We start from the raw sequence: 23,075 nt of genomic DNA, 5'->3' as shown, positions 1-23,075 counted from the left end.
GGCAAGCGTATGACAGGGAGGTGGGTAGTGAAGAAACTAAAAGGCTCGAGGAGCTTATTGAAGCACGGGAATGCTTCGTGAGCATGGAACAAGAACGTTCCATTCAAAGTAAAGGGTGTGTTAAAACCTGCGAGAAGTCAAGCACACTTCATGCAGAGGTAGGATTGTCTCTGAAGAGCTCCATTGAAGGAGCAACAAAACATCTAGCTAACGCCGGCGAATGCCGTAATGAAAGCTCCGATCTAGTTTCTGCCTTTTGTTTTGGGCCACTGGATGTAGCAACAGGTGCTACGTGCACAGCTTTTCACGATGAATATAACTCGCCTATACAGAGAGAGGGCTTGAGTTCTCGAGAAATTGTAGATGATGCTTTCATGAGTAAACTGGAGCAAAATGCAGAAAAACTTGAAGAACAGAGAGTAGAGTTGCAGTGTAAGTCAGCTCTACGTAGTAATGAGGATAGGCACGATGACTCGGGCAGAGGGGTTCAAAGTTTTGATGAAAGAGCAAGACAAAAAGCTGAAGTGATGGAGGCTGAGCACGCAGGGAGTAATGGTCCAGCAACTCATTGTACGAGGAAGGACGCCGACTGGTGCTCTCTGGCATCTTCGGTTGAAGAGGTCGCATCTCTAAAAGTGTCTGAACGATTGTCGGCTTACGAGCTCAAGCAAGGCGTTCCCGGGAAGCATGAAGTCATTCAGACGTGGTTGTACTGGCGCACCTTGAGGCAACGCTTCCGACTGGCATACATCCATTCCAGTGTGTATGCTTGTGATTTAGAGGTTGGGCGTCTGGTGATCCGCAGCTGTAGGTTCAGACGAGCTTACGGCCGACAATTCTTCCACCGGCGTCGAATTCCTCACTCTTGTCAATTGGTTAGGGCCACTAAACATTTTGTTTGGGACGCTATAACTTAAGCGTCAAGTTTGATTTCCTGGTGATTTCTTCTGGATCTTGGTTTCGGACTGCGGAAGGCTGTTTCATGGGAACAGTTTAAGAAGTTACATGCAATATAACATTGACTCGATGTGTAGTTCTTTTTTTTTACCTAATAGGGTATATATAAAAAAAAATGGGCTGTATTAAACAGGCTAATTTGGGAATTTTTATGATCCGCTAGTTGAGTTCAGAATTTTTTTGCTTCGTGTGTATATAGTGGTTAGCGAATGTGGACCTTTGGACGATGTAGCGAACTGTAGCCCGGTGATGTGTTGAACTGCGTGGTGCAAATATGTGGTTTAATTGTGACGTAGTGCAGAACGCGCACTCATCGGCAGTTTTTTTTCTAAAAAAAAAAAAAACTTGAATAAAAGGGGGGCGTATGTGATGTGTGGTGCGCGTTCAAAGTGCGCGCCTTTGGAAAGTGCGCGTCACAAAAACAGAAGAGAACAGAGTGCACGCGCGGTGCTGCCTAGACAACGACGAAGACGACGACAGTGAAGATGTCGCGTGCATGAGGACGCGTGGCATCCCGTGAACAAAATAAAAGATAAGGTAACCAATGATCATAGACCACGGAGATTTCAAGGCCCAATGGCTGGGTACCACGAAAGTACAGAATCTCCAATGAGAACGAGACAAGTGGGCCAGAGCTGAAGCAGGAGCCTGAGCAGACCAGAGCAAGGGGAATTCGAAGAAGACGGGGCAAGCGGAAGGTCGTCACCAGACCGGGCGCTGAAGATGGGCCGTCGGGCGTAGGACCCGAGCCTGCAGGTCTTCAACCGGCCGGGGCCTCCTGCCGTCGTGTTCCCGCTCCAAAGGACCGTGGCCATCCGGTCCTGAACTCCTTTCCAGGGCCTGCGGACTTTGGTTCCGGCAGGCGAGCTACAGCCGTTGGGTTCCGGGCCCGAGCTGTGCGCCCAGCTGCTTGACTAGGTCGACCCTGGTTCTCTGACGCGTCACCACCAGCCTGCGTTCTCTCGTCACAGACGGGTCCACACTCCTAAAGCCAGAGCCACCACGTTCCGGCCTGGTTTCTCGACGTGTCGTCAGCAGCCAGCGTTCCTTCATCCCCGTCCTGCCCGCGTCCTGAAGCCGGAATCACCGCGTTCCGGTTTGCTCATCGTCGGCGGAATTCAGCGTGTGGGTGAGACCGAACAGATATCTTGCGCTACTCCCATCACTCAGCCCCTTTCGAACGTTAGGTTTAGTTACTGACTTTGAACGTTCTTGTTGGGTGTTTACAGATGTGTTTCGTCATGTCCAGTCAACTGTTTATTAAGTGTTTTGTTTTGTGAGGAATCTTTGCCTTTTTACTTTTCAATTAAACTTTTTGTGTGTTTCTTGGAAACCGAACGGCTTTGTCCTTATTAACAAAACTCTCTGAGGCTCAGCCCGGGAGAAAAACAAATCAGCAACAAGAACCTGCATCACAGTGCTACACTCATCATTGTTTGCCTAGCTGAACTTCGCGAGAAAGTGCTTGACTTTCTTGAATTGAGTTGTTTCCTTTGTAATTATAATTATATATTTATCCTGTTAAGTATCGGCGTACAAATGCACTTTTAGATGTGTGCACAGTCAACTGAGAAAACTGGTTAATTTTTGCCGCACCTGAGTTTATGCATTGTCATCGATAGAACACCGTGGAGTATATTCGCAGAACGCATGCCTGTTGTTATTATTTCTTTGTTGAGGTTTGCTTTTATATAAGTAGTACAGGGGTAGCCAGAAATTTTCAACCATATCTTATGTATGTTCATGCTTGTGTTTGTATGTGAGTCTATAGGCGTACTCAAGGGGGGAGGGGTCCAAAGTCTGCCTCATACATTGACTTAAGAGGCATGGGGAGAGGCTCCGCGACAAACCTCCCCCCCCCCCCCCAACGCGTAGTTATGCGCCCAGTTATGCACATGCAGATTTTTTCTAATAGGGGGAGGGGGGGAGCTGAGGCAGGGGGGGGGCACCAGCTAGATTTTGGGAGGGGCACCCTCTCGAAATGGCCATGTTTCGCTCTCTGTGGCAAAAAAAATTTCGGGGTGGGGGGGGGGGGGGCACGTGCCTTGGTGTGGATGGGCTACCCCCTGGCTACGCCCTTAGGCTGAGGGGATAAAAATTACTATTCGACTTGACCTTTCTACGCCAGCGGTGGCACATGGCAATGGTGGCAACTTCTGGGTAGGCGCCCGTGAAGCCAACACATGGTGCAGGGACGCTATTTCTCTTCTATGCTCACGCGGAATATTTAGTCGGCAGGGTCGTTTTATACAGCACAGCTCGCGTACGATCTACAGTGAATGCTCGTCACGAAGGAGGCCATAGCACGTCTCGTACACCAACTTGTCTTGTCGCCTAGAAGATCTTGGCTCATGCCCACAAGGGGGATTGGCCGCACTGTACATAATAATGGAATTTTTTTATACAACACTTGCTAAAAAAAGAGAGAAATTAGATAAGAACAATAATATTGTTCCTTTGAAAAAACGTGAAAAAGTGCCGAAGAATTCGATAAACCAGAATATATAAAACAAATTAGCAAGAATGAAGAAGGGGGACAAAGAATTAGATATTTATTTATTTATTTGAGAATACTTCACATACCCCGTAAACGGCATAGGGTGAGGGGGGTATACAGTACAATTCAATACATTGTAAAGAAAGATTTCCACAGAGTACAATTACAGGGCAGTATAATAAAATAACATAGAATAAAATAACAAGTAGGAAATAGATTAACAGATAACTATACGTGCAAAAAATATATATCTGGTAGTACCACTAGCAGCGTATCCTGCCAGTTGGCTGAATGAATTTACGTAGCGCTGACAATATAGAAATTCGGCCCACACCCAACTGACTGGCTCCAAACGATAATAGGGTGGATGTATTGACTGGCAATCCGAGCATCGATCTCTCAAGAATTTTCGGTGCAGTGAGGCGAAGCGGCGGCACGTGAGAAGAAAGTGGTCTATTGTTTCCGGTTCATTGCAAACTGCATGTAGGTTAGTTAATGAAGAATCTGATTCGTGGAGATCAAAATTTAATCGAGGGACTCTACAGCGAAATCTTGTGAGGGTCACCTCACATCGACGGGAAAGGCATTTTGCGCTGTTCCATGTGAATTGCAAGTGCCAAAATTCTCCAGATTGTAGGAGCGATGTTTCGTTGGTTTTTAAGATTAACAGGCGTTTGAATCGTTCGGCAGTAATAAAAGGAAACTGCGGAACTACTAGTACCACCAGGCAATTTAAAGATGCCGAAACGAGCGAATCAGCGATTTCATTTAGTGCAATTCCAGCATGCCGGGGACCCCAAAAAACCGAACTTCTAATAGGCGACGCGGTACGATAGACCAAAATATCCTGAGAAGAAGAGACTGCTTTGCGGACGCTAGATGTGTACAAACAGACAAAGCGCCCGAAATAATAATAGCTTTTGATTGCTGAGAACTTAGTTTTCGAAGAGCCAATGTAGTAGCCAGGAATTCTGCGAGATAAATTGGTGTGAATTTAGGCAATCGGAGCGCAAAAGACCAATTAAGCTGATGAAAAAAATACCTACTCCAGCCTTCTGAAGACTTTCCGTTGCATCCGTCGAAATTACTACGTAGTTGGGAAAATGAGTGAGGTGGTCTTGAAGGAGGCCCTCCAGAACGTGCTTTGGAAGTAACTTGGCATTTTCTGGGAAAATATCATCGAAAATTAAGTCAACTGGCACCGACCATAGAGTTTGGGGAGTTAAATGCTGGAGGGAAACGTGAAAACTTGATAACAGAGACTCGACGAAAATGACTTGGGGTCTTTGATAACGACACCACGGGCGCTTAAAGAAAGAAACTGGATATTTGATGTAAACTGTCTGTAAACAGCAGAGGGGCACATCGTAGAGTTTTAAAAATATTTGCACTGTAAGCTGTCGAAATCTAGCATCAAGTGGAATGATTTGAGCTTCCAAATAAAGCACGCTATTCGCGACACACCTAGGTAGCCCGAGAAACAGCCGCAGAGCTTGCCTTTCTAGCAATATAAGAGGTCTTAATTTGTACTCAGCACTTTTGGAAAACAAAACGCAACTAAACTCCAGAATTGGGCGTACGTAAAGCTTGTATATCATAAGTAACGTATCCCTGCCCATCCCTGAATTCTTATTGCAAAACCGGCGTATCAATCCTACAGCGATTTCTGCTTTGCGGGTGTTTCATTCTATTTGTTGCTGCCAATTTAAATTGTCCACGTAAACAATGCCAAGATATTTTAGTGCCGTTACTTGTGGAATCAGATCATTTCGATAATGTAGTGAAATAAATACGGGAGCGGATAGAGGGAATACAAGCAGAGCACATTTGCCAACATTCCATTCCGGCAATTCAAAACACGCGCTATTACAAATTATTTAGTGAGGGCTGCCATCTGTTGCAACGTACTGACACTGTGCAACATTGTGCATGGCCTTAAAGATTAACGCGTGGCAAGCTTTTCTGCCCACTCGCACTCTCGGAGGTTCTGCGCTGTGCGGTGAAATAGTTGATGTAATTACATTGCATATGACAAATTAAAATAAAGTCAATAAAAATAAAAAATCATTTTAAGTGTAAATTGGGATATTTATTGTGTGCTAAGAGTATTATTTGTAGTTTTTGGTGCAAAACACGTCGTACATATTTGAAACAAGTTGTGCTATTAAACTGATTTTGGCGCGTATCACTGGGCTAAATCTAGCAACCACAGTCTAAACAAACATGGCAGCCTCAATGCGGTGCGTTCGTCTTCTTGGAGTCTTGCTGAGATCTCAATCGCCGCTTTTAGCGTCTTGCAAACCTTGTCATGCGATGAGTATAACATGGTCAAGAAAGAGCAGTTACGCCGTACAGTTTAAGGAATTTGGAGATCCTTGCAAAGTTTTGGAGCGTGTCGAAGAAGCCGTTCCCGACACACTGGGCGCCGACGAAATCTTGGTCAAAATCCTGGCAGCCCCGATAAATCCTTCAGACATAAACACAATACAAGGAACCTACGGAATCAAGCCAAGCCTTCCCGCGAAAGCAGGACTCGAAGGTGTGGGAGAAGTGGTTGAGGTACGTAACACTACGTAACATGCTTCACTGTGGCGCCCGAGGTGGTTTGTTTCGGGCAAGGCTCTGTTTGGCGTTGCATAAGTCAGTTGCCAGATTTAGACGTGATTGTTGCTTTGTTTCGTATCATTCTTACAGAAGTCACGTTTAATTGGCGTGTCAATTTCGTTGCATGTGCAGACAGTAGCAGGTTTTAGTGCCGCTAGGTATCCGCAGGGCAACCTCAAAATTCTTAAGGCGGCGCGAGTTTCAAATCGTGGCGCGTGCCGGTACTACGGAGATTGTGTTGTTTTCTCCAATATTCTAATTAATGTTCTGAAATGAAACACATAGGCTTACAAGATATGTGTGTTTGACCCACTGTGTTATATTTACTGCCATCGGCATAGCCTGATAGTGGACGCCAAGAACTCCTTCATGGCGCCTTGGTTGTTTGGCGGCAGCTGTGCAACACCTGCTTTTATTCGACAGCCATCTTGTGTGAAGCTAGACAGACAAGCGACGTATCGCACACGTCGGGAGCAATATTCCCCGCTTGCACACTCATTACCGATGTCTGCTTGATCCGGCTTCATCAATGATGGCGAGGTGGATGTGGGTTAGCTGGAAAAGACAGCTGCAGCAGTTGTAGGTTTTGTGGCAGCACACCTGCGGTGACAGGAAACTGCAGACAGGCAGGAAAGAGGCTGGGTTATTCATAGATATGCAATACACAAGCGTCGCACTATAATACACTCACGCACGCTCAAGCAAAAAGAACGTCTGAATGCTACATTTACAGCTTAAAAATCACAATTTATACCAGGATTTCTTTGAATACCATGAATAAAAAAAGGGGGGGGGGGAAGGAATAGCCAGATTTGGAAGAATTGTATACAATGCTTGTCAGGGCATGTGCAACATAGGAGAAAAAGGGCATTGTGAAAGGGGGTTATTGGTGGCACTTTTCTTAAAGTCATTCATTGATACCTTATGAGTTTTCCTTTCTTTTTCTCCACACAATTTTTCACTTGGCCAGCAGGGCAACCGTTTTCAAGATATAATTGTAGGAGCAAGCTCTCTGGAAGTTTCTGTGACTATTATTTCTCATTTGCTTAACATACACAGGGTCTGTCCCAAAAATTTCTGGAATTTTATTTTATGAATAACTTATTCTATATAAGTTTACAATCTTTTAACGACTTTTCAAAGCAATGTGGCCCTGATTTAATGCATTGTTTTTAATGCTTCAGCCAAATATTGAAGATGCCTTGTAACCCATCAAGGACCTCCTTTAGTGAAGTCTTTGAAGATGCTTTTACTGTCTCTAGCATTTCATGTCGACTTATATTCAGGTTTTCTTTGATCATTGGGGAAAAAAAAAGGTGAGGATTGATGCTGTACAGTGGCTGGAGCTGCGCTGCCACACCCATTCTGGCCTGCAACTTAGAAAGAGAATCAGTGCGGTGTGACTCCTCCTGCACTTCACTCAAGACTTTTGGCACCATTTCCATGCAGACTTTCTTTATTAGAATATTCTCCATCAAACTGGGACAAAGGATTGCTTTGGGTATTCCACACTTCTCCGCGATCATCCAAACACTTAATCGCCGAGGCTTATCAGATACTTCACGCAATTTCTGCATCGAGCCGTTCATTTGTAAATGTGACAGACGTCCAGAGTGGTCGTCGTCATTGACAGATTTCTGACTTTCCCGGAACCTCTTGTGCTGCATCAAAGTATGGCTTTGTTTTATCGTGTCATCTCTGTAGGCTTTCTGAAACATTTTGATCATCTCTGCCCTATTTTCATTTCTGTTTCAGACAAAACTTGATTGCATGACACTGCTCCAAAAACCTGTTAATATTTTCTCTCAACGAAGGTGCAGGTGATACCTTTGCAATGGCTTGACCCACCTCAACGACTACTCACGGTCATCAGGAACTAGACTCGTTTTGAAGCTTATATCCCACACTTGTGCACCTGAAGTGCCACCCTGTCAAGCGGTGCTGCCAACTAACAAAAAAAAATTCTGGAAACTTTTGGGACATACCCTACATGCACGCACACATGCACGTGCACACACACACATATACACACACATATCGATTGTTATAAATTGGATACAAGCTTTGGTAGAGTGGCCTGTAGTATTAATGAATTATCGCGTGGCATGTTGACTACTTTGTGTCCTTACACTTCTAATGAATAAAGAAACTATGCTGCCATATAAGCCGATAGACACTATAAGTGTTCTAAAATCTTGTTGAATGAAAAGGGATTGAACTCAAATTTTGGTGATGAGCGAGAAATTATTTCATAGGAGAAGTTGTGGCAGCAAATTGGCCATACTGTTGAACAGATTGTCCTCAGGAGCCTTTGAAGAATTCGGAGACCCAATCCGACTAGCGCAAGTCATATCCTCAAAAAACAACATGGTGGTGTAAGATGTCCTTTCCATAAAAATTAATCCACCTTCTCAGTTTCCGTAGAACTTTCGGTGTTTGTGCACTTTCAGTTGTTGATTAATGTATCCCCCCATAACGGTCTTTTAGCCTTCTTTGTCATAGAAGCTACTGTTTGTGAGGAACAAATATAGTAATTGTAATTTGATGATAAGTTATAAATAATGCAACATTTCATTTGTAGTGCTTGCAGATTTGCCATGCACAAGGAATTAGGTAGGAACTATGCACTATCTGAGACGGTTGATCCTTTTATGTGCATTTAAATCTGGAAAAAGCATTTTTCAACCATTCTTGCCACAGTTTTGTCACCCAAAAGGAGCCTTTGTAAGGAGATGGTTCTTCATTTCGTCTCAAATATAAAAGAAACCGAGGCTATTTAGTTCGCACAGGGTTAAAATGCACATCATGGTATTGTGTGTCTTATGTTGTAACAATTTGGCAATTTAGTAGCAATGCAATAATAGTGATATGAAAAAAAAAAAGACTGGATATTGGTGTGCATTTCTATATATTAAATCTGCGAATTGATTTCCTCCACTGAGATTCATGCTTATGTTAGTTTCCAGGAGGGAAAAATGTTGATGAAGGAGTGACAATTTCCACATCTTATTTCTAGGCTGGGCCACATGTCAAAAACTTGGAAGTAGGAAATTGGGTGCTGCTTCCTGGCGATTCTTGGGGGACATGGAGGAATTTCGGAAAAGGGGACCAGAAAAGGTTTCGAAAGGTGAGTATCCTTCAAGCCATTGCATGAATGGATGTATGGTCGAAACTGTAGGCAACTTGTTTGGCTAACTGAGGTTATAAATTTTGTGAATATGTTCTGACCATGACTGCACAAACATACTGCTTGCTTGCTGGCTAGGCAGGCTGTTTTCATGAGCTTATTGCTTCTGTCTGAGTCAAGGTGGGGGAAAATGATAATGAGTCGACTGGCTTTGTGCAATGCCAGAGATTGGCTTGAAAGCGATGTACATGTTTGTATAGTGCAAGCAAAAAAAGGCAGATACACATTAAAAACAGGCCTATTCTTTCTGTATGCGTTTTGCAGGCTGCTTGGCATGTACTGTAAAACCTAAATTTATGGGATCATTTGCTTTATTGAACCAATGCTCCATCTCTTTGCGAAACTAAAAATACCTACTCTGTTATGCATATATTAAATGGCTGTTCACCTTGATACAAATGCATGCGCATGGGGGGTTGTGGTGAAAATTGCACCCCTACACATTGACATGTAGGGAACAGGGGCAGCACAATGATGACCCCCCCCGCCCTCCACCCAAAATGGAGGAGCCTGGTCCATGCCTATGCCTCAACATTCAGTAAACCAGACGCTTCACTGCAGTGCAACCATGACGTCAGCTTGTCCTTATCATATGGTTATTTACTTCGTCAGAAATTTTCATGCTGAAGAAGAGCACTGTCATGGCAGATTCTGTGAAACAAAGCTTTGAATCTGATCGAAAGTGCAAACCATGGTGGAAAAACAAGTGGTGTGCGTGTCTCAAAACATGAATGGCTCATGCACCAGGAAAGTTATTTGCGCTCGTGAATGGCATATTGCTTTACGAGGCTTCAGCGCAACACAGCTGTATAGTGCAGGGAAGACCACCAATCATCGAAAAAAATCAATTGTTGTGCAGTGAAACTTACTGCCTGCAGCCATTCATTACCGTAACGAGTATTGCCACAATGCTTCAAGAAACCGAAAAGCTTCATTCCAGCACCGACATTCTGAAAAAAAAAAAATGTGAGTGAAAAATAATCAGTAAAATAATAAGCAAGAGGAAAAAAAAATCGGAAGTGCTTTTTTTCCACAATATTAAGGTACTGTCTGAAATAGGCAGAGTTTGCAGACTAATTCATAGACTTTTTTTGGGCGGTTATAATTCATTGAACTATTTAATGATGCCCTTCGAATGAGGTATATCCAGGTTAGACTGTACTGACAAAGGGAATCAAAACCTCAAACCAAAGCTTTAATGCACGAGTTGATTGCAATGCACTACAGCTATGCAGGTGTCGCAGCTCGCATTTGACGGGTCAAAGCGTTCGCTATCCAGCCAGTGAACGGTCAAACACTTGTGAACATTTAAACAAAAGTAACTTTAATTAACAGGAATTGGGGCCACATTTTAACAAACATTTACAAGCACTCAGTAAGTCCCCGTAAAAAAAGCGGTGCTGTTGCTCGGGCTGGTAGGGTGAGTCTGCCCGCCGCCTGGCATTTGTTCTTCCGTCGATGACCGGTGCTTTCACTCTCTCCATGAGCCGACAGAGAAGATAATGACGCTCTGAAGGTCGTTTGCGGTGCCCGTTTAAAGTGGCCATAACAAAGGAAAAAGTATTTTCAAAACGTAGAAGTAGCCCCTATTAGGGGCTTAAGCATCCCCCCGACTTCCTTTGGCGGCACTTGAAAGGCAAACACGACTCCTGGCCGCTCTCTTCGAGAGGGGACGGCACACTCCCCGTCTGGTGTCTGCTTGTTAGACGCCACAGTTTGTTGATGGTGAAAACAAGGGCACCACTTCCGATATCGGTCGGCAGAGTTTCTTTATTGCGCCATTCCTTGCAATCTTCACCTCCACCTTGCGCACCATTCCGTTCGCACTGGGCAGACTTTGGGTGACAACGCCGATGGGCCAATCGTTGCGATTTGCTTCTTTGTCCCTGATGAGCACGACGTCGCCTTCTTTTATATCCTTTCATGAAGTGCACGAAGCGCTCCTTTGTCTCAGGGTTTTTTCGCAACGTGCGTCGCAGCGAGTACAGGCGAGAGAGAGCCTGTTCTCGGTTATTCGGAAGTTGTCTTCTTGGTGAGGGAAAAGGTAGAGGGGCAATCCAGTTGTTGGACCTGTCTTTGTATAATTCCCTATCCATGATATTGAGGAAGGCTCTATCTTCTATAGACAGAGAACGCTCGTTTTCTTCTCGCGTTGTCTCGAACAGGTTAGGTGCCAAGGTGTCATCTGATGCTGTTATTGATGAGAAATCATTCTTGACCTGATGCCTATCCGCAGTGTAGAGAACCGGCGCTTCTATCACCATGAAATGTTTTGTACATGGGGTGAAAAGGGATGGTCTTCCCTTGCCCAGAATGGGTGTTTTTAACACATTTATGGTGCCTGTTTTACGCGTACGACCCAGGCAGACGTTTCCGACAATGACCCATCCGAGATCGAGCCTCTGTGCATAAGGAGCGTCAAGTGGCCCGTTAATGGTCTGGCGAACTTTGTGGACTCTGAGAACTTCTCGACCGAGGAGGAGCAATATTCTTGCCTCTTCGAGAGGTGGAATGTGAGCGGCAATGGCCTTCAAGTGCGGGTAGTTCCGTGCTGCGTCTGGCATTGGAATTTCTTCCCTGTTGTCCGGAATCTCATCGCACTCAAGAAGAGGCGGAAGGGAGAGCTTGACATTGCCCGATACGCTCCGCACAAGGAAGCCGTTTGTGACCTTACCAACAACCTCAGTACTGCCGGAACAAGTGCGTAATGTGTACTGGGTAGGTGTGCCCTCCACACTGAACTCTTCGAGAAGTTCTGGCAGAACCAACGAACGATTACTCTGTTCATCGAGTATCGCGTATGCTTTTAATATTTTGTCAGGCTAAGATTGATGAGTCACATCCACAAGGCAGATTTTAGCGCACGATCTGTAGTTGTCGTTCACGTCTGCAACCTCGGTGACTCGTTCATCTGCAACCTCGGTGACTCGTAGATGTGACTCGTTCATCCAAATTCTGAGTAGAGCTGTTATCGCGTTCAATAGGCTTCGGCGACTCTGAGCACGTAGTTGATGGGTGAAGTGCTGTCGCATGATTACCGCTGCTGCATATGTAGCATTTTACAACTGCCTTGCATTGCCACTGCGTGTGATTTGGGGATAAACAACATCGTAGACATATTCCGTGCGCTTTAAGAAAGGTCATCCGCTCTTCCAGTGTTTTTTCACGGAAAACGCGACACCGTGCAAGAGGATGAGTCTTCTTGTGATGCGGGCACCATTTTTCGAAGCTCTTCGATTCAAGTAGCTGCTTTGGAGTGGTTTCCTGAACCTGCTCGAAGGCGTGATCTACGTTTGTTTTCCTTGCTGACACAGATGACTTGTGCAGCGGGGTCTTGGTGGTCGTTTCTTCTTCTCACTGTGTGATCGAAGGGGAGACATATGGTGGTTGCAGGATGAAGCTGGGATCGTTCCTCATGCTTGCCTGGTCTTGAACGAACTTTGAAAAAACCGCAAAGGGTGGGAACGCAGTGTTGTTCTGTTTTTTGTATTTAGTCCCCACTGACATTCAATTTTCTTGAAGTCCAGATGGTAACTTGGAAACAATTTTGTTTATTCCTCTTGTGCTATCCAAATAGTTAAGACCGGCAAGGTAGGGATCAGATTTGGCAGCTTCGAGTTCCAGTAGGAGGTCTCCGAGCTCTTGCAATTTGGCATTATCTCGGTTCGATATTCTTGGGAATTCCTCCAACCTCCTCAGCAGCGCATCCTCAATTGCCTCAGGACGTCTGAAGGTGTCGTCGAGCCGTTTCCACACGATGTTTAAGCCCTTCGAGAAGTCATCCACATAAACAGATTTCAACCTTCGAACTTGATGCGATGACTCAGCACCAAGCCATTTGAATAGAAGGTCGAGCTCTTCCTGCGCAGGAAGGTCTACATCTCTGATGACGCCTTTGAAAGATGACTTCCAAGCTCGAAAGTTCTCAGGTCGATCATCAAACTTCGTAAGTCCTGTAGAGACAAGGTCCTTGCGGCACAGGAATTTAAAGACGCCGGCAAGCTCTGAGCTGGAACTGTTGGGTGCTGGCGTGTACGCAGGCGGCTGATGATAGTCACGCAAGTCTGTGAGGTGGTTGGTTACTTCGGCATGCTCCAAGCTCTGGCTTCTCGGATGAACAACAGGTGCCCGAAGAGACATAAGCTCGGCATCATGTATGGCGGCTTGCTCAGTGATGTAGCTCGAAACCCATAGTGTCCGGTATAAAGGTGGGTGGGTGCGCACACACTCCCCGCCATCCTGTTCCACAGCTGCCTCGAGTGCACTTGCCTGTACGTCTGCAGCAGCTGCCTCTTTTTCATGTTGCAATACCTCAAGCTCGGCCTCGATTCTTGCCTTCTCTAAGCGCATTGCGGCATGTCCAAACTGAGCTCTTGCTTTGACGGCCTCTGCTTGCGCGCGGGCCTGCACAGCAGCCAGGCTAATCGTGGAGGAGCCCGATCGTCGTGATCGCGAGGAAGCTCTTGAGTGTACCGATAGAGAGAACTGCGATGCTGTTTCATGTGCCTTGTCGCGTTCTTGCGGCGTAGCCTCTCGTAACTTTTCGCTCACGATCGCCTCACGGTCCTCATCGATTGCCTGTTGTAGCTGTAATTCGTGCCTGGCTTCAGACGTCTTCGCCTTCTCGAGAAAGACTGAGTATCTTGCGGTAGCCTGTCCGTAGCAGTCGTAGTTTGCACGAAGCTGCCTTTTGGCGCCGGTAAACTGTTCTCTCTTAGCGCGTGACAGTGCCTGAAGAGCGCTCTCCACGTTTTTCCAAACAGAATCTAGTTTACGGCAGTGCTCTTCGCGGCTCGTGTGATACATTTCTTTAGCCCTCGTCGATTGGGTTGTTTTTCTTTGCGGCCGAACGTTTGATGCGGAAGCTTCATCTTGTGGTGTGACATTTGGACACTCATGCGTCAGCTCGTCCTGGTCCATCCTTGCTTGCACGTTTTGTCTCGGAGCGGACGTATGTGAAACAAATGGTGCTAAGCTGCGCTTTGAGCGTTGAGAGATGAAATGAGCCAACCTTGTTGCTGCCCTTCTGCTGTCAGCTGCTCAACTCCTTGGCGATGAAATCCTTGCAATGGGCGTGTCTTTGGGTTCAACCGGGGGTCTTGCCGTGGCGACGTATCCCATTGCCGGCGGATGTTGAGTTTGTGGCCGATGGCAGTTGAAGCGCTTTTTTTACTATGCTGGTCTCGCAGCTCGCATTTGACGGGTCAAAGCGTCCGCTATCCAGCCAGTTAACGGTCGAACACTTGTGAACATTTAAACAACAGTAACTTTAATTAACAGGAATTGGGGTCACATTTTAACAAACATTCACAAGCACTCGGTAAGTCCCCATAAAAGAAGCGGTGCTGTTGCTCGGGCTGGTAGGGTGAGTCTGCCCGCTGCCTGGCATTTCTTCTTCCGTCGACGACCGGTGCTTTCACTATCTCCGTGAGCGGACAGAGAAAATGACAAATGACGCTCTGAAGGTCGTTTGCGGCGCCCGTTTAAAGTGGCCATAACAAAGGAAAAAGGATTTTCAAAACGTAGAAGTAGCCCCTATTAAAGGCTTAAGCGTCCCCCCGACTTCCTTTGGCGGCACTTGAAAGGCAAACAAAGCTCCTGGCCGCTCTCTTCGAGAGGGGACGGGACAACAACTGTGGTCTGTGGTGTAATCAGGGGAGTTGGAGGGGGGGAAGGGGGTTCAAAGCCGCCTCTGAAGTTTTTCAATTTTGCATGTGTATTGAAATGGGCTCATACATATGCAGTCACGAACATACATGAAGTATGGTTGAACCCTCCTTCTGGAAATAAAATTCTAGCTATGTTATTACCTTTACTAATTATCCTACACCAAATTAATGTTTATTAGTTATATGGTGTTAGCTGTCACTGCAAGCCCATCACAAGCCTAAAGAATCTATAAATTTTTTTAACAACATAAAGACGAGTACATATTATTATTGGTTAGGCATTTTCTGGAATATTTCTTGTCTCTTGAAAAGCACCACTTTAGATGCTCTGTTATTAATTAACACACTTATGACATCTGATAACTTGAGGCCTTGTGTGAGGGGGTCGCATGTTTTGTGTTACGCTGCTTCGTATTTTGCTTGCGAAATACGCTTGACTATATTGGGGGCAGGGCAGAAACAGTAATTGGAGTAGATCTAAAGTATCATGAACTCTTTCGCAGTCCGATGACAGTCAGAAAAAAATGAAAAGCTAAAAAGTAGGACTTGTATGTATCCATACTAGCCGTTTTCATTAAACTAAATGTGAGATTGAAAAAAATGAAAAGCTAAAAAGTAGGACTTGTATGTATCCATACTAGCCGTTTTCATTAAACTAAATGTGAGATTGTATTGGCTACATCTAGCTAAATATTACTTAGTTTTGTTGTGTGAAGAAGCATCCTATTCACACCAATGCAGAATACAGTTCGACAATGCATGTCTTACGAACTTTGGTAAAGCTTATTGAGCCCCTTTTGTACCATCGCCATAAAAGTATGGAAAAAATAAAACAGTGGTTACTTAATGGAAAACCTGAAAGGGTGCATGACTTTTTCATGGTTATGTGCTACATGGACGCAGCTAATACCTGGGTAATTTATTGGGGCTAGGAATATTTTTAAAAAACTTGAAAAGGCATGCAGCTTTCACATTGCTTGAAATACATATGATGAAGAATGGGTTTCAACTCTTCAGTGCCTCAACTTTCATTCATTCATTCATTCAGAATTTATTCAAGACAATTTACAATTGTCTTAGGAGATGCATCAAAAGGCCCAAAAAATGCCTGACTAGGCTGCATCACCCAGACAGCAGTAGCGAAAATGCATGATGTAATTCACAACTTAACATAACTGCAATAGCACTTGTATGGTTTAACAGAACAAATTAAAAAAAGAAAATCTGCTCTTGTAAAAAAATTTACTTAAGCTTACAAAATTTACTTAAATAATAGCCAGATGAAATCGCAGAACATTGAAGAAAGGAACAATGTAGTACACAATGGATGCTATTTTTCTGCCATGCAGAAACTTGTGTGAAACTTCATGAAAAAAAAAGTTTTATGAAAGTGTGCAGTGGCCCATACATATTCACTTGTACATTTATTTTTATTGCTTTTCAGTGATTAATTTTTTCTGAGAATCGAGGCCAACTAATCTAGCTATTTTGCAGGATTCAATATTTTCATGATTGTTGTCCAGCTTAATTTTTTATTGGTTTATACTTTTACGTAGTATTGCTTTAGTAATGATGACTTACTATAATTTGTTTTATGGCTTCACTGTATGTTGCAGGTTTCCAACAAGCTCGACATAGTAACAGCAGCTACCATGACGGTCAATACACCAACGGCCTACCGCATGCTCTCCGACTTCGTGACAATGATGCCGGGCGACACGTTCATTCAGAATGGGGCCAACAGTGGTGTCGGACAGGCAGCCATTCAGATTGGCAAGAGTATGGGCCTCAACTCCATCAACATCGTTCGTGACCGTCCCAATCTAAAAGAGCTGAAGGATAACCTGAAGTCCCTAGGAGCTGACTATGTGGTTACTGAAGAGGAGCTGAGGTGAGGCACTGTTCCTATAACTTTATTTTTTTCTTAGCTTTGCAATGACAGTGCTGCTCATCATTACTAACTCTGCTGGTATAGCAGCACTTTGTGAGTTGTAGAAAGCAGTATTCATGACTACATTTCTTATGGATATGTTACTGATCATTAAACAAAGCTGATTAAGTTTTGTAGTACTTTGGCAATGAAATAACTTGAACAAGAACCCAAGGGTCTTTATTGTGAGTTAAAGGAGGCTTCAATTTGGGCTTGTTGGTATTGTGTCATTTTTTTGCTCTGATGAACTGTTAGATCACGACATAAAGAAGAAAAAAAAGGAATGCATAGACCAGACACATGTGAGCAAGGCAATGTTAGTGATGTCAGTGTCAGTCAAACCAATGTTAAGATTCTGCCTATTGAACAGACTCGCGTTATGAATGAATGAAAGACGGGAAATGAATCAAGGGCCCCACAGGTGGCTATGTTTCTGCCATATGTTTATGTTTATTTTTATAATAAGTATGTTGATGACCTGCACAGGCATGGCTGGTTTAAAGCACTTTTTTTCGTGAGGCTCCCCGTGTGGTCACCGTTTGTAGAAGGGTAACCGTGAAACCAAAACATTGATTCGGAGCTGGCATCCAGATTTTTACTAATTGTGGAGATCGTTATGGATATGTTGTTAGATGGAATCGTGGTTCCAAATCTTCAGAAATGAACCATACTCAAGATATCAGAAAGGTTTTCTTTTCATTGGTAGAATTTGCTGAGAATGTGTAGGAGCTAACCCTTCCTCCCTGCGTTTACCTGCTTACCTGGCCTGGCCTTTGCTCGACTAATTTCTGCGACTGCCGCCCGCTGCATGAGACGAGCTTTAAAGCCCTGCTATAAGGAAGAAAGAAAGACCGAAGTAAATAGACAAAAAAAACAAGCAAGAAAAAAAAACAAAAGAAATATTTTGTGGAAGGCATTTAGTTGAGAAGGCAGAAGTAAAATGTGTATGGCCTCATTTGTATTGATTCCGACCATGCCCACGAGTGCGATGCCGCCAGCTTCGCTGTTTTAACCAGTCGTCGCAGCATTGTAAGTGAGGCTGCTTCAAGTTTTTGCGCATGGTGCAATCACATTTAAAGAACAGACAATTGAAGTTGGAGGATGCTTTGAATTGATTGATTTTCATATACAGTCAACGTGTTGAAATAATTAGGTTAATTGAAATGGAAACCAATGATCATAAGACTTGTCTGTGGTGGGTGTTGAGCCTGTGTCTTTAACAGTATGCTGTGCTTTACCCATGAGGCGGCATCGCAACCGTCATCCTGGATAGTGTCTTGGACATTTACGTGTCCGTGTAATACTAGGCATGGCTCCCAAACATCGACCTCTTGTCTGATGCTGGGGAGCTGTAGTTGTGGTTCTCCTCTGCTGATCCGAAGGTCGCGGGTTCGATTTTGGCCACGGCGGTTGCGTTTCGATTGAGGTGAAATGCCAGAGGTTTGTGTGTGTACTGTGTGTTGTCAGTGGACGTTAAGGAACACCAGATGGTTGAAATTTCCGAAGCCTTCCAATACGGCCTCATAATGATGTCTTAATTTCGGCACGTAAAATTCTGGATATTATTATCAGGTGTCAAGCTTTTATTAAGCTGTTTTTAAGTTCGTAAGGCTCTGCCTGATTACTGTAGACAAGACAGTTTTGTTTATCTGGACTAGATTTTGGGTCGACGGTGTTCACGTTAAGATGGCATGCTTGGTGGGAACCATGGTTGTGGCACACTAATGCCATTGTCGTCTGGTGTCACAATAACAAAACCTCAATCACATCAGCATTACTTTTGTGTTTCACTTGCGGTTGTGACAAGGTGCAACGGTTATCACCTCGGTCCCATTTTTGGCCTTTTCATGTGTGCGTACTATATCTAACCCTGGGGAGTGTTAACCAAGACCACTCATAGGCATAGTGGCAGTACATGGAACATCGTTTTTGACCGACAGCATCACACGCTCTGTGAACTCTGGGAGCAGGCACCTGCTAGTAAATGCTGCTTGTGCACTATTTTTTAAAACATCGCACCTGCCAGCCCCTCTCACCCTGAAATGAACGAGAACAAAAAGAACTGAGGGGCCCGAATTTCATTGGTCCCAACCATGTGAAAACCAAATAAAGTGGACAAAAAAATTGAAATAAAATCAATTTGGGCTGTATTTTAATGAGAGAACATTACTCCACTGACTCTGAATGAAAACTGCGTTGCAGCTATGATGGCAGATTGATTACATCAGCAGACATTTGCCAGCACTTAATGTAATTTAGCTAGGGCATGGCAACACTAGCCAACATTAGCCATTATCAGTCTGGTGCTGGCAGTGAGAGAGCAGGAGTAAAATGTGTGTGGCCTCGTATGTCTGGAGTGTTCAACACAACATGCCTGGACACCCAACGCTCACCCTTCACTAATCCTCGATGGTGCCCCATTATAAGCTTGTACGTATAAAAAATGCTTCATTATCACAGGGAGCCAAGCCTGCAGCCTCCACTGTGCACGTTGGTTGTGTGATGAAATGTGTTTTTATGATCATTTGTTTATATTTTCGGCCACATTATGGCATTTTTGCAGTCTCTTTTGCTTCTTTAATGTGTTACAAGACTCTATGTTTGCAGATTTTGTCATTATTGCTGCATTTCTTTCCTCTGTTTCCATCGCTCCTTGCCTTTGTGTTATAAAGGACTCCGGTGATGAAGGACATTTTTGCTGTTGTGCCACCTCCGAAGCTTGCTCTGAACTGTATCGGGGGCAAAAACGCCACTGACATGATGCGACACCTCATGAAAGGTGCCACCATGGTCACCTATGGCGGGATGTCACGGCAGCCTGTCATAGTGTCAACGGCTTCTCTCATCTTCCAAGACATTAAAGTGGTTGGCTTTTGGAGAACACTGTGGGCCAAGGAGCATGGTAACACCAAGCTTGATGATGAAATGTACGACTACCTGACCAAGATTTCAATGGAAGGAAAGCTGCAGCCTCCTGCGCATAACTTGGTTCCGTTCGAAAATTATGAGGACGCTGTTAGAATGTCCATGGAGTCATTTGCGGGAGCCAAGCAGGTCCTGGTTATGGATGAAAGGTTTGCGTAAGGCTTGAGTGAAATATGAAGTGAGAAAGAGCATTCGTTGCAGACTAGGCCAGGTATGATCGTGTCCGTTAGCTGTGGTCAAGGCTTATCGTACTATTTTGCTTCTCAATGCCTGCTTTTTTTGTGTGGGAGAACGGTAGTTGGCTGTGTACCAAATGCAATGTTTATTTGTGAATTTCATCTTCAGAGCTGAGAATGCACCAATGTTTTGTACTTGGAAAGCCTGAGTGATAAACTTCATACACGGTTGAGTTGCTCAGAAACTAAAACCTTGTGCATGGACTCACTGTTACATATTGTGTAGATACGTCTCATGCTACAGTGTCTCACAGTCAGTGATATTGTGTTAATTTCATGACACTAGTCTTACAGATGAGAAGTATGCTTGGTTTCTTGAACTATGCAGATCTCTTTGTTTTTAATAATAAAATTGAATTTTGAATGAGTAATGATTCCTACTTAATTTGTGTCATATTCATGGTGAAATCGCCTTTCACAAATTCGTAAAAAAATTTTGTTACCAGTATCTGAAAATAAAAGAATTATGTTTTTTACAGCTGTAGTTATATACTTGTTCTAGTACGACTTAAGTTGTAATGTTCAGTAGCGATGAAATGAATATGCGACTATTACTACATAAACTTGTAATAAAGTTTGTTTATTTGCTGCAAAAATATATCCAGCCGTGGAAGGCCGGCACCCTGAATATTGCCTTGGGTTGTCTTAATTTTTCAGAAGCAAAAACTAGAGCAGTATTGTAATAAAAATTTTACCTGTTGTTTTCACTCTCCAAAGATTGCAAAGGACATCACGCAGAAACAGCAATCATCTTTGCAAAGCTGTTCATACAGAAGATTCATACATAAGGATACATGCAGTTCAGCAAAGATAATCATTCAGAATATAGCAAGAGAACTTCACATAGACAAGGAAACCTTGTGAGTGAATAACTTCGTGAATCTGGCCAGTCACTCGTGGGCGTTGAACAAACCCTTGGGTACATTTGGTCCACTCGGTTCATCGTGTGTACACATATCACAATCTTTGCACTGCACTTCAACAATGTCTGTAGTGTATGTCGTCACACTCAGAAGGTTCTTCTAAGGATCACTTCTTGAAGAATGTCCAGGTGCTTGGCGCTGAAGTGAGGCATCATCCAGTACTTCACAACACTGGTTCAAGTGCACTCTATTAGCATGATTCGATCAAATGCATAACAAAAAAAATGCAGATGAGCAGTATATGTTCCATTATAATGTCTGCATATACTTGGGTCTTGAAATTTATGGTAACATCTTGTTTACTGAATAGGACAAAGACCTACAGAAGAGATGGCTACATTCTGGGCCCATTGTGCACCATCTCTTTTGTGCAGTATCTAAGTAAAATTATTTGTATTCTAATTGTGGTGCATTGGTCATGTTTAAAAAAATCTTGTATAAAGCCAGGCTAGAAGTAACACTTGGCGTCTGTTTGCCTCTTACTAAATTCAGAAACTGACTCATGGCAGGCACTGCAGTACTCAGTTGATAAAAGTTTCTGTCCAAAACTGATGTTTAATATCATGCTTGTGCAAGAATCCCTTGCTTTTTATAACTGCTCATTGCATTGAGTTGGCTACTCGCAAGTTGCACATCCCAGTACCATATTAACAATGTAGTAAAGTCATGTTCACATCACCACCTTTCCATAATGTGTTAACATCGGCTGGTAAAAATGTATGGGCGCATAACTGCAATTGCCCAATTCAGTTTTTTTTTTCACAAAATGCTCTGGACTGGTGGCATTTTCCACTTGCTCTGATAGCACAGACTGAATGCCTACATATTGTACGCCATAGTCCACTTTCGTACAGAGTGGTGTCACATCTCCACTCTTGAAATACCTTGTTTCTTCGCTAGCTATGTCTTCATTTCGGACAAGCATTATTGCAAGATCAACATGTTTGAATATACTCCCCTTAGTTTTATCATTTCATGTGTATTTTCTTGTTCTTGATATTTACTTACACAGGGAAGAAATCTCAGTTCTGGAGCATGAATTTGGTGAAGTTTGACGTCTCTTCGTAGCACAGGGATCCTTTACCGAGCCCTAGCCAGTCTACTGACATCTTACACTTGATATCCTTGATGTCCCGTGCAGACCCAAGCCTGTCAAAAAGATGTGTCGTTCAGGTTTTTTTCCTGGACAAACTCGACACACTCACAATCTCCTTGTTTGGAGAATCAATCGGCGCCACTTTCTTGTTGAGCTTCAGTCTTACACAAGGTATTCATCTTGAGCATTGTTCCTTCACTTGTCTCTCAAGATCAAAACCTGGTGGCCTCTGGCTTCTCATCAGACTTGTGTATGCTCTCAACTGAGAATGCCTCGTTGATCGCGGCTTTGCTCTCATACTGGTCTTGACCGTCACTGCTGCTACTGTCATCGGCGAGGTCATCCTCGTAGAAGCGTTTGATGCGTCCGCTTAGCAGAAACTGAATGATGTAGCAGACTCCGGCGATGGCCAGAAAGACGATAGTTACAAGATGCAGGGTGTATCGTAGCTTGTCTGGATCGTACACCCAGCAGTTTCCACGCCGGCCACATTTCTCTTCCCAGATCATGCACGAGTGGTCCAGGATGGCTCCGTATATCAGGGGATAGGGTATGAAAGCTGCCAAGACAAGGAAAGAGAGGAAAGGGACTTAGCACGAATATTTTAAACATTAAGATCAGCAACTGACAGGAATGTCTTGAGATTTCATCTTATGAGTGAATTTAAAGAAAAGCAAATAAATGTTTGCTTAGTTTACGTCACCTTTGATATAGTGGATCGGTTTGACTTGGTCAACGTGGCATGGAGTAGAATTGCGCTGCTTCTATGGGGTCTTTGAAACATTTTATGCGTTTTTGAAATTTTTGCTTAACGAATAGACTCTGTCGTGGTGGCGTCTAGTGTGTATAGCTTTCTGCATCCTTCATTTTTATTATATTTTTGTATATGTCAAGCTCCCAGCATCTAAGCATTGATTTTTGCTTTTCTGGGGTTTCTGTACAATTGCGTGAAATTGACCGCTTACCATAATAATGCACACAATTGTAGAATTATTCAAAATACCAACCTTATGGATGTACTGTTAGCAAGTTTTAATTTCACACTAATGCC

At 43.9% G+C, this 23,075-nt stretch overlaps 2 protein-coding genes across 4 annotated transcripts in view; one reads left to right on the top strand and one right to left on the bottom strand.

Annotated features, from left to right (window-relative positions):
* The first annotated feature begins 5,659 nt into the window (after nucleotides 1–5,659).
* On the top strand, nucleotides 5,660–20,633 carry LOC119174922 (enoyl-[acyl-carrier-protein] reductase, mitochondrial). The gene is made up of 4 exons (XM_037426056.2): nucleotides 5,660–6,013; nucleotides 9,075–9,185; nucleotides 16,531–16,805; nucleotides 19,517–20,633. Exons 1-4 carry the CDS (start codon nucleotides 5,678–5,680, stop codon nucleotides 19,926–19,928), a joined length of 1,134 nt encoding a protein of 377 aa, XP_037281953.1. The 5' UTR covers nucleotides 5,660–5,677; the 3' UTR covers nucleotides 19,929–20,633.
* Nucleotides 20,565–23,075, bottom strand: part of LOC119174923 (solute carrier organic anion transporter family member 74D-like) — a 67,234-nt gene continuing 64,723 nt past the window's right edge. For all 3 annotated transcript variants that reach the window (XM_075894934.1, XM_075894935.1, XM_075894933.1), the window contains one exon: nucleotides 20,565–22,583. In XM_075894934.1, coding sequence (XP_075751049.1) covers nucleotides 22,237–22,583 — 347 coding nt within the window. In that variant the 3' untranslated portion in view covers nucleotides 20,565–22,236. The remainder of the gene's footprint in view (nucleotides 22,584–23,075) is intronic.

Source organism: Rhipicephalus microplus, chromosome 5, assembly GCF_043290135.1.
Source record: "Rhipicephalus microplus isolate Deutch F79 chromosome 5, USDA_Rmic, whole genome shotgun sequence".
Classification (NCBI taxonomy): domain Eukaryota; kingdom Metazoa; phylum Arthropoda; class Arachnida; order Ixodida; family Ixodidae; genus Rhipicephalus; species Rhipicephalus microplus.
The sequence above is the reverse complement of the archived record's forward strand: the minus strand, read 5'-3'. Positions and strand labels throughout refer to the sequence as shown.

Coding starts and splice junctions, on each gene's coding strand:
- LOC119174922 (XM_037426056.2), top strand. CDS start 5,678: ATGGCAGCCTCAATGCGGTGCGTTCGTCTTCTTGGAGTCTTGCTGAGA. Junction 6,014..9,074: donor GTGTGGGAGAAGTGGTTGAG/GTACGTAACACT, acceptor TCTTATTTCTAG/GCTGGGCCACATGTCAAAAA. Junction 16,806..19,516: donor GTTACTGAAGAGGAGCTGAG/GTGAGGCACTGT, acceptor TGTGTTATAAAG/GACTCCGGTGATGAAGGACA.